General features: G+C 35.1%; 1 protein-coding gene across 1 annotated transcript; it reads left to right on the top strand.

The window, feature by feature from the left end:
- The first annotated feature begins 3,980 nt into the window (after positions 1-3,980).
- On the top strand, positions 3,981-9,341 carry LOC113356844 (serine/threonine-protein kinase 38-like). Its single transcript, XM_026600075.1, has 13 exons — positions 3,981-4,963; positions 5,167-5,341; positions 5,455-5,538; positions 5,631-5,872; positions 5,956-6,190; positions 6,319-6,398; positions 6,987-7,071; positions 7,162-7,296; positions 7,433-7,546; positions 7,993-8,040; positions 8,164-8,242; positions 8,400-8,453; positions 8,926-9,341. Exons 1-13 carry the CDS (start codon positions 4,743-4,745, stop codon positions 8,985-8,987), a joined length of 1,614 nt encoding a protein of 537 aa, XP_026455860.1. The 5' UTR covers positions 3,981-4,742; the 3' UTR covers positions 8,988-9,341.
- The last annotated feature ends 1,953 nt before the right edge of the window (positions 9,342-11,294 follow it).

Below are 11,294 nucleotides of genomic sequence, written 5' to 3'. Positions count from 1 at the left end.
TTATAGGTTGAAACGACAAACGTGGTGTATTTGGGTACCCTCGTAATTTCGGATAGGTACCAAGTTATCCAAAATACGATGGTTGATTTCATAGCTATTCAACAACGGATCTTCAACGGTAGCCATCTAAGATTGTATCTGCAATATTTTGCAAGTATTTTGAGAGTTTATTTTACATAATCTTAGTTGTTTGATCTCTTAATTAACAAACACTAACAAAGTAAATTTGTGTTTCTGTTTTTGTATGAGGAAGTCGTAAAAGCGCACTACTTGGAGGAAAATGGAAAAGCATTCACATTTGATGATAGCTATCAATTCATGATATCCAAAATTCCAAAGTATGCCTCGGACTTTATGGCAGGTTTTGCTGAAGCGGACAAATATTCCTCCGATGTAGATTATAGTTTTAGAAGTTTTTGTGGGTAGATCTCTATGTAAGCCCCCATAAAATTATAACTCGTCCAGGGGATCAAAGACTTGTTGCACGTGCTAAGTGCATCCGTGATGTCAACGAAAGTGAGTTAGGTTGATTTGAAATGAATGAATATGTTCTAAAAGTATGAATGAGTTTTTTTTAATGAAAACGCATCAATCGATTTATATAAGACTATAAAGCAACTAATTATAATAATTAGATTTTATGTACACGCATCAATTGATTCTGGATGTCCTCCGTGAACAAAGAACATCAACCTCGAATCGATGAACGAGTACATGAACATCCACCGAGATTGGTGTTTTAAAAATAAGTAAATCATAATTTCTTAGTTCTTTTTTTACTCAGAAAGGGCAAAATATATTAAAAAACATGATAAACACAAGCAAGTGGCATCCATGAAAGAGTTACAGAAAATTACAAAGTAACTAAGAATTCAGAGAGCTCAACAGGTAGCCTTAAGCTAACAATCAAGATCAAAAACTAGCCAAATTAAGCTAACCCCATCACTCCCTCCCAATTGAAAAATAAGCTGTTTAAAGAGATGTTTTTAAAAATCTTTGTTCCCAAAGACCTTAACTTCACACAAATTAAGCTAACCCCATCACTCCCTCCCAATTGGAAAAGCAAGCACTTAACTTCACACAAAAGCTAATTAAAGTTCTTATAAAAAGTATTGATTAACACTAATTAATTAGGAGTAGACTAGCCACTTATAAAACAGTTGGCTAAAGGGAATTTGGGATTACTCCGTAACAACCCTTTTTATCTTCGGTTTCAAACGATTTTTCTAACACCAAATTAGCCACGTAACTTATAAATAGAGGATAAAGTATATCCTGATTAAAGGAGATTCTATATAGCATTACACGATGTGGCATTTTGATGATCAGAGAAGCCCTTGAAATCTAGCAACTAAAATTCAATTGAGAGATCTCTGATACATGGAATATAGCACAAAAAGACAGCAGCACCATATACGGGTTGGTGTGTAAGTGGGGAGGGTCATTGATGAAGAACACGACACATGACAAACACTGAATAGCAGAGACTACAACAAGCGTTTGTAATGGAAGAAGACTTCTATCTAGTACTACTAGTAATGTCATGGCAACATGTGCCCATAGACCCATACATTTAGGGATGAGAAACTTGTCTTGAAGAAGAGCGATGAATATTCAAGAGAGAGATCGAGGTGCATTTATGATACCACAACACAGCCACGTGCATTTCCCAGGGTGTACGTTTTAGTTAAAAAATTAGTGGTGATCTTAGAAGCAGATGATAAAAATGAATGGAAAGAAAAAAAAAATGTCAATGTGTGTTGTTTTCGGTAGTCTTTTTCCTTTTTTTTTTTCCTTTTAATTTTGGACCGGTATATAGGGAAGGTTATTATTGGGGCGTCATATTCCGATAGAGGGGTTTTATTTGGATTCTTAATGTTCAAAAAAAATGGTTATGGGATATCCTAACACATATACATAATGTTTAGATTACTCTTTAACTAGAAGTGATTTTACGTCCAGGTTTGGATTAATTCCAACCGTAGAATTTTATTTGCATGTAATTTTACGTCCGGGTTTGGATTAGTTCCAACTGTAGAAACTCATTTTACGTCCAGGTTTCTTTTAATTCCAACCGTAGAATCCGATTTTACGTCCAGTTTTCTTTTGATTCCAACCGTAGAAGTGATTTTACGTCCAGGTTTGGATTATTTTCAACTGTAGAAGTGATTTTACGTCCAGGTTTGGATTAAATCCAACCGCAGAATTTTATTTGCATGTAGTTTTACGTCCAGGTTTAAATTAGTTCCAACCGTAGAAACTCATTTTACGTCCAGGTTCCTTTTAATTCCAACCGTAGAAGTGATTTTACGTCCAGGTTTGGAATATTTCCAACCGTAGAAGTGATTTTACGTCCAGGTTTGGAATATTTCAAACCTTAGAAGTGATTTTACGTCTAGATTTTGGATTATTTCCAACCGTAGAAGTTTATATTACGGCCAGTTTTTCTTCCCACAAAAACTCTCAGAATTCACCAAGTATACAACAAAATTCATTAATTTAATTTTTATCTAATTAAATTAAATTAAATTAAAATAAACTAAATAAGGATTGTTTAGTCATTACAAAATTATTTGAGATAAGAAATTTTTGATATTACTTATGGGTGATCCATTTTGTCTTATTAGGTGACGTCCCTCTAATAAAATGTGACGCCCCAATGATAGCCTTCTATATACTAGGAAGGATCTATGTTCCGATTCACGAAATGCACAAGCATATCTAGCTGACAAAGCGAAAAACATAGAGAAATTAAAAAAGAAAACGAAGAGAAGCCACTTTTTTTTCTTTTCTTTGTTGTGATGGACAGCGGATATAAGCCTAACCGACATAGTTGTGATCGACAGCGGATATAAGCCTCTTAACAGACGTAGAAATAGCAACCACCTTCCAAGTATTAGCCTAGGATTCCATCCCCAATTTACAATTCTTTTTTTTAGTCTTTACTACCTCGATCTACAACCCATCCCCAGAAAAGAATCAGGTTATGAAATTAAAGCTCAAAGTCTTAAAAGAAATTTTTTAACATCAAGTCTTATTGTGGACGTATTCCCTCTTCCAAATTTCATGATACCGAATCACTTAAAATTGATCATGAAAATTCGAGTCTAACTGTGGATGGTAAAATAAAATTCAAAACACAAATTTGGAGTTGCAATGTACAAGAACCGCACACTGAGATGTCAGTGACTTCCCAAGAAGGACAGCAACTCGCAAACGATGTTAGGAGACATATACAACACCAGTATCACCAGTGGGGTAACTGAGATACCATGCTGTACTATATAGTTTTTGTAGGTTGCACAGTATTGTAAAAGTTAGTAAAATCATATAGTATTTCTCTTCTTTCTTTGGATGATACACTTGTGCACTATCTTCATCTTTTTTTATTTCCGTCATGCGTTGTTCACCATCATTCGTTCTTCTTCATTATGTTGTAGCGTTGGCAGGCTCCTCGTTCGCAAAACATCTCAATTGCACATCCCATTGTGTTCATTGAGCATAATTTATGTTGCGTTTAGGATCATATCTCTTGCATCCGGAATAATAATGTGTTATAGTTAATCTATGGTGTGTTAACCCTCATTTAGTGGATAACTAGTAGTTGCATTAATGACGCATCACCCATTTACCATCCAAAACAAACCGCATGCAACTCACGAGTTGCTTAGAGTAGTCGTTGTACAGTACATATATGCCGCATATGGAAAATGCTCCATATCCAGTGGCAAAAACGAACACATTCTTGGTGTGTACGTATATCCATCCAATAGCCTTTTTCCCTTCTTCTTTATCCATACTTACTGGCCTTACCTGTCAATAACTTAATTTGTGAAATTTTCCTCAGTTGAAACAAAACAAAAAGGAAACCGAAAGAAAAAGTGCACCAGTTTAAATCAAAATCCACTGTTTGTACATAGAAAAATTCTAGTAAATTTGCTAAAATACACAAAGAAAAGAAAGAGAACGGAAAATAAAAAAGAGAAAATCAACAGACTAAAAAGGAAATGAAGAGAGAGAGAAGAATTTGTATCAGTTGTTTAGTACAAGGCTGCAAGCTGTAGAAGTGAATAATCATCATCACTATTGGTTACGTAATGATGGATCTCCGCCGACAACTCTCGTCTCTCTCTCTCTAACTCTCGTCAATCTCAATATCTTACTCTCTTTCTTTATCCATTAATAACACCTTCAAACTTCTTACTGGTCTAGAATCTAGCTGATGACGATGAATAGTAAAAAGTTGATTTTAAAGTAACAATAAATAAAAAGATCGCGAAGAGATTAGTTTCACTTCAAACTCTTGTTATTTTCCCCTAAACTACATCACAAAACTACAAAAACCAACAGTTTTTTCTTTACTTTCTCAGTGTAACTAATTTTATATTTGTATTTTAATTTAATAATCAAAATATATCATCATCTATATATATATATATATATATATCTGTTTTTCTATGAAGATAGCCAAGAAAGAGACAGCTCAATCGATCTAGTTTTTTTCATCTTTCACATTGGTATTCATGTTTTTTTGATTTGAACTCATAGCTGGAAAGTTCTTACAACCGTCAGATTCCATCCAATCAATACCTTTCTTAAATTGAATTCATCCTTTTTTCGGTTGTCTTCATTAAATAACACAAATATTATTCATTCATCACTTCTGAATTCAAGTGCTTAAGTCCTTTGTTGATTAATAGTAATTTAGATCTGATCTGATTACCAATTAGGTCAAGAGAGAAATGGAAAGTGGTGATGGTGGTGGAGGGAAACTTGGAACTTTGAAGATGAAAGAAGATCGTAACGGAGGAGGAGAATATGGTGATTCTCCTTCGATGAATGGTGCTGATTTAGATGTTTCTGTTTCTTCTCCGTTTACTAGACAAAAAGCTGCTGCTGCTAAACAGATTATTGAGAATCACTATAAGAACTACTTACAAGGACTTCATGATCGATTAGAAAGGTTCGTTTCTGAATTTTCAATTTCAAACTACTTCTCTGACTCGTTACATCACTTCTCTTGAACTGATGTTGACTGCTGAAGTTGAATTCACATATTTGAATTTAGTGTGATTTCAATGTAGTTTTGTGTCCTTGCAATTTAGGATTAGATTGTAGTTAATGTGTTTACGATTTTGATTATGGATTTTCTAATTTGTTGTTAAGACGGCGAACACTACAAAGAAAAGCAGCAGAAGCTCAAATTTCAAATGAGGAAGAACAAGAAATGTTAAGAAATTTGGAGCGGAAGGAGACGGAATTAATGCGATTGCAAAGGCATAAAGTTGGAATTGATGATTTTGAACTCTTAACATTAATTGGTAAAGGTGCATTTGGTGAGGTATGGACCAGGCATCATCAATTTCGATATTGGATTGTATCTTGTGAAACTGTACTTTGCAAATGGGAAACTATGGAGTTATAATTTGATTAACTTGTTGGTGATTGATTCAGGTTAGACTTTGCCGAGCTAAAACAACTGGACAGGTTTTTGCAATGAAGAAGTTGAAGAAATCGGAAATGCTTAGTCGTGGACAGGTGAATGATTTGACACGTGATCTCTTTATATAGTCTGATGTCTGCTACTTGAACATTTGTCCTGAGCATTTTTATGTATGAACATTTTTTAGGTTGAGCACGTTAGATCTGAGAGGAATTTGCTAGCAGAAGTTGATAGTCGATGTATTGTGAAGCTTTTCTACTCATTTCAAGATTCTGAATTCTTATACCTTATCATGGAGTACTTACCTGGTGGTGATTTCATGACTCTTCTGATGAGAGAAGATATTCTTTGTGAAAATGTTGCGCAATTCTACATGGGAGAGAGCATTTTAGCTATTAGCTCTATACACCAACATAACTATGTTCACAGGTAGTAAGGCCATTTTGCCATCTGATTCTCATTCTTCTTATTTAAAAAACAAACCTCTGATTTTGTGGTTGATCTGTTTGCAGGGACATAAAACCAGATAACCTACTGTTGGATAAAAATGGTCATGTGAAACTCTCTGATTTTGGTTTGTGTAAGCCTCTTGATTACAATTATTCAACAATTTTGTTGGAAAATGAAGATTTCTCCATTCAAGATACAAATATGACCGAAGCAGAAGGAAATTCTAGGCCCGATGGAGAGCCTTGGTCAATGCCTAAAGATCAGTTGCTTAAATGGAAACGCAACCGTCGTGTATTGGTAATTATGGTTCACATTTTAGAAATACGCTGCATTATATGGATATACTAGTTACTTTCAAATATTCACTCTGGTCACTTTGAAGAGTGTTTTGAACTGACTTAGCACCTTGTGCTTTTATCCTTCAGGCTTATTCAACCGTGGGGACACTTGATTATATGGCACCAGAAGTTCTACTGAAAAAAGGTTACGGAATGGAGTGTGATTGGTGAGTTACTTCTCAAGCTTCAACTTTTAGACCATTCTGGCATTTCTGATATTAGTAAAACATTCAACAGATATTTGGCATACATTCAAAGAATTTCAACTTGATTCTTATCTAGTGTCATTATCACAGGGATTGGTAATTAGGAGTTATAGTATTACTTGCATTTTTCTTACTTCATGACTAACTTAAGATTCAAGCTTTTCATTTTCCTTGAAACAACGAATTGTATTCTCATCCCGCTGAGATGACAGTTCAGTTGTGCATAATAAGAAGACAAAATGAAGTAATACTTTTTTGATAGATCAACAATTATTTGAAGATAGAATACATTGGCTAAATGGCTGGTAGACGGAGAACTTGCAGTCTGTAGTTCAGAAAACATATCTCAAATAAAAGAAAGTATGAGGTATTAGGATAATTTAGACTTGAAGCTATGAGGGGGAGTGTTAGATCTACAACTTCGTTAGGACTCAGTCTGTTAGTGATACAAAATATTAGTAATTTCTGAAAAGGCTCCTCGACCCTTCTCATATTTTTAGGTTTGTCTTATGTCCTTGTTTTTTTCTTTTTCTTTTTAATGCAATTTAGGTGGTCTTTGGGGGCAATTATGTATGAGATGCTTATAGGATATCCTCCATTTTGTTCCGAAGACCCAAGAATTACTTGTCGCAAGGTAAATTATAAGTGACACTCATTTCAGATTTAGTGAGGTACACCTCCTTTTTATATCTCAACAGGTGCCTAAAAGATGAATGCTTTTCAGATAATTAACTGGAGAACATGCTTGAAATTCCCCGAGGAACCAAAAATATCACCTAAGGCTAGGGATCTGATCTGTCACTTGCTTTGTGATGTTGAAACTAGACTGGGAACCAGAGGAGGAGTGGAAGAAATAAAGGTGATTTACTATTAGCCAAATTTTGTATTCTGTAAATTGATTGTAGAAGTAAGTGTACTGATTGCTGAGTAAATATTATCCACTTAGGACTAGCACATGACGTTATCGTGCTGGATCTCATCAAATGTTGTTGCAGGCACATCCATGGTTTGAAGGTTGTCACTGGGACAAGTTATATGAGATGGAAGCAGCTTACCAGCCTGTTGTTGATGGGGAATTAGACACACAGAATTTTGAGAAGTTCGATGATGTGAGTTCAAGCTATTTCAAATTCCTCGCGAATTAATCGTGTGATAATCTTGCTATATTGATAACATTATTGTCGCTTTATTGAAAAGAAAGAACCAGATAGTTGGATAAACTTTTGCAGGTACCTGCCTTTCATGCTTTAACAGAAGAATATATATACCTTTTTCCCCTCACTGCGCATGAGAGGGACAGATATGTGTTCATCAATTCACATTTGACATCATAGTCACTGTTGTCTCTGTGCAGCATTCATTGATTAAGATTAACTACCATACATCGTTGTAATGCGAATTAACATTCTTTATGCCTGATAATGTCTCTCTTCATGACCAAAGCATTATAACCTATATGAAGCCTTTGTGTGTTTTCTCCATCATGCCTGCAATTCGTTGCTCTTATCCTTTCTCACCTTGAAACTAATTTTTGTAATTTTCTATGCATGTATAGGTAGAAGATCCTACAGCGGAGTTGCCAAGAGTGGGACCTTGGCGTAAGGTACCAACAATCATATTCCTTTCCTTAGAAATTTCTTTTGTTTATAATTCTTTTTGGGGCCAGTGGAATTATCTATGGAAGGCATGAAATGACATTACTAATCTATTTTTTTTTCAATTGAAGATGCTGACATCAAAAGATGCCAATTTCATAGGATATACGTACAAGAAATCAGATGGTCTAAAAGCTCTTGGATCGTCAGGTGAGCATGATTTGGTTATCCTATGTAATTCATGTCCTGGTCTTTTACTAGTAAGAGCCACTAATCTTTGTTTGAGTTCCAAAGATGAGTCGATCTCATTGCAGATTTCAAGCATGGAGATGGAGCTCTAATAAATAAATTTTCATGAGCATTGCAGGTACAATAAGGTCGAAGGGTGCGTCGAAGACTCCATCTCTTAGTTCCTTGTTTGGTAAGGTTCAACTCATTATTCTTAGAATTCCATGTCAAATATCATTCCGAGTTAGGGACCACTACCATTTTTGATCATTTTAAGTATTTGGAAATGAAGAGCTCAATGTTTGCTCATTCAAAGTAGTGAAATAGACCGGAGTCAGAATACTTCCATTCCTCGATCTTTAAAATTTTGGAAATGAGGAGCTCAAGGTTCACTCATGCGAAGAACCTTGAGGTCCCGAACTAGATGTGAGTCGAAGTGTCAATTTTCGGATATCTTTTACCTGTTCGTCCCTTGGATCAGAAATTGGCTTTAAACTAAAAACTTCTATTCGGTCAAAAAGACCGGCCTTCCTGTTCATGTTGATGTGAGGTTTTTTTTTTGTTGTTTTTTTCCAAGTATTTACCATTTCATGAAAACCAAAGTATAACTGAATCCCTGGTTGGTGTGGTTCCCCATAATTTACTGATTTCCTTTGATTCTGCAGGCCAAGTCGATTTGAAAGAAGGTGTAATCCCCGGAGGCGAGCAAAAGCATTTATCCTCCTGAACTTCGCCCTCGTTTCTTCCATAAAGAGATGGTACCCACAATTTTTTACTCCGTGCATGTCATCTGAAAGCAATTGTTTCTAGGAGCTTTGAATAAATTTAATTCACACAAAGTAGTTGATCAAGTCTCTTAATTAAACACCATTTTTTCTTCCAGCGTTTGTATAAGTGTTTTGCTTCTTGTTTTGTTTAGTTGGAAGATGGTTGACGTTTATATTCCCCTCAGCGTATCAGTGTATTTGTAACTTCTTCAACGTTGTAACATGAAAGTTGGAAAAAAAATCTTTTGTTAAACACGTGCAAGCATTTTCTCTTTATATGTAGAAATGAAAACCACTGAAGGTTTGATTACCAATCTCTGTTACCCATGAAAATTGAAGTTTTCTTTTTAATTCTTGAGCTTGTCTAGACCTACCGAGTTTGTGCACCGTGATGTGTACCGAGAGGGGATCAAACAGTCCAGGATTCTCTTTCAACATCGGGATAGGGAAGTGGGGCCCACTCTCCTCTCACACGGTGCACCAATCATTTTTGTTAATTATTTGAAAGAGTTGCCGATGTAAACTAAATAGTCAAAAGTGGATACCAGCTCGTCCACTGAATGAGGCCTCTTCCAGTTAATTATTTAAGGGAAAAAAACGGTTTAGTCCAAAAACGCATCAAAAAGTATAGATTAGTCCATCCCGAGTTAACTAGGTACAATTTAGTCCAAAAGACATCTAAAATATGAAAAATACGCATATAACCTTCCAGATTTATAATTTAGTCAAAATATTTATAGTTTAATCCAAAGTAACAATGACAATGTCAACAATTTTAAATAATATAAAAATAATTAAAAAATGATTTATCTTTCGAACCGTTTACCCAAAATTCGCAAATTTTATATATTCGGAAAGCTCTTTTCGATATCTACGAAAAGAGTACCCATATGACTATATAATTTTCATTTTTTTTAAATCTTAGTTTACACTGTTGTATAAACATGTACATCTACAAAAATCCAGCAAATCCAAAGACAAGACAAGGTGCACCAGTTTTTACACCACATACAACTTGTCTATTGTTCTTCTCCACGTTCTTAAGCTCCCTCGAAAAGTACCTAAACACATACCAAGCATGCTATTAAAATCATCTCATGATATCGAAAAACAACAACTTAAGATGAACTTAATCACACCTTAAGTTCCGCCAGTGGCACTACTCATCTTCTCTAATCATCAAAGAGATGAATGCAAGTCCATTCTAGGCTCCAGGTAATGTTACATTCAGAGGAATGTCGGTCATTATCTATCGCCTAATTTAGGCTCCTGATATTTTCAACAATAAATAAAATGACGATTAAAGAAAAGATTGCAGTCGTCGACATTAGAAGACAGTTATACATAATCGAACAAACATTTGATCACACCAGCAAGCCAAACCAATCTTGTATTCTCTAAGATCATTTTCAAATTTGTCACTTTACCCAAAATCTGTAAACTCAATCTTTGTAATATCTTATGGATTGTTTTAAAATCTCAACCATTTTTAAAAGAAATTTCCTTTGGTCAAAACCAAAACTTCAGAACCTAAAAAATCGAAAGAAAGCAAGGACGGGAGAGTAATAACGCTGTTAAGCAACCGAACATGCTCACCTAAAGAAGTTCTTGATTCAGTACCAAGAAAATATTTTCAAATAAACATTTGATGAAAGAAGTTTCTTATAATCAAAACATGTGTACAACTATGTACACGTTAACAGTCAATAGGTGTACAACTATGTACACATGTACTTCGAAGAGAACATGCAAACATCCACCGCCTTTTAAACAACATGCCTACTCAAAGGATGTGACTTGTACATTATATAAACCCTACACCTAGTCAAAGGATGTGACTTGTCCATTATGTAAACCCTACATCAGTCATGCAATATAAGTCGAGTCTAACATGCTTAATTACTATTTGTAGTTTCAAAGATTAAAAAACAAAAAATGTGGTCCGATAACTTAAATTAGCCTCAGAATTCTGTTGTGATGGGTACAAGAACACTGAGATCAGCTCTTTTTTCTAGGACTTTCATGACTGCGTCTGTCAGAACTTTCACCCCTAGATGGAAGAGTCCTGCGAGGAGATGCACTCCTCTTGCCAGGATTAGGACTGCGCCGAACAAGAGAGGCACTGGAAAAAGTGAGAATGTTTTCATCAAAATAAGGTGCTGAAAAGGAGAGCATAAGAATCAAAGATGTTATACCTAAACTTCTGAAATTAATATATGTTGATTTACATAGTCACCCCAGAGGCTAAAAAAATATTGCAAAAGACG

Source organism: Papaver somniferum, chromosome 3, assembly GCF_003573695.1.
Source record: "Papaver somniferum cultivar HN1 chromosome 3, ASM357369v1, whole genome shotgun sequence".
NCBI lineage: Eukaryota > Viridiplantae > Streptophyta > Magnoliopsida > Ranunculales > Papaveraceae > Papaver > Papaver somniferum.
Note: the sequence above shows the minus strand (reverse complement) of the source record. Positions and strands in the feature narration are given on the sequence as shown.

Coding starts and splice junctions, on each gene's coding strand:
- LOC113356844 (XM_026600075.1), top strand. CDS start 4,743: ATGGAAAGTGGTGATGGTGGTGGAGGGAAACTTGGAACTTTGAAGATG. Junction 5,342..5,454: donor GTAAAGGTGCATTTGGTGAG/GTATGGACCAGG, acceptor TGATTGATTCAG/GTTAGACTTTGCCGAGCTAA. Junction 7,547..7,992: donor ATTTTGAGAAGTTCGATGAT/GTGAGTTCAAGC, acceptor ATGCATGTATAG/GTAGAAGATCCTACAGCGGA.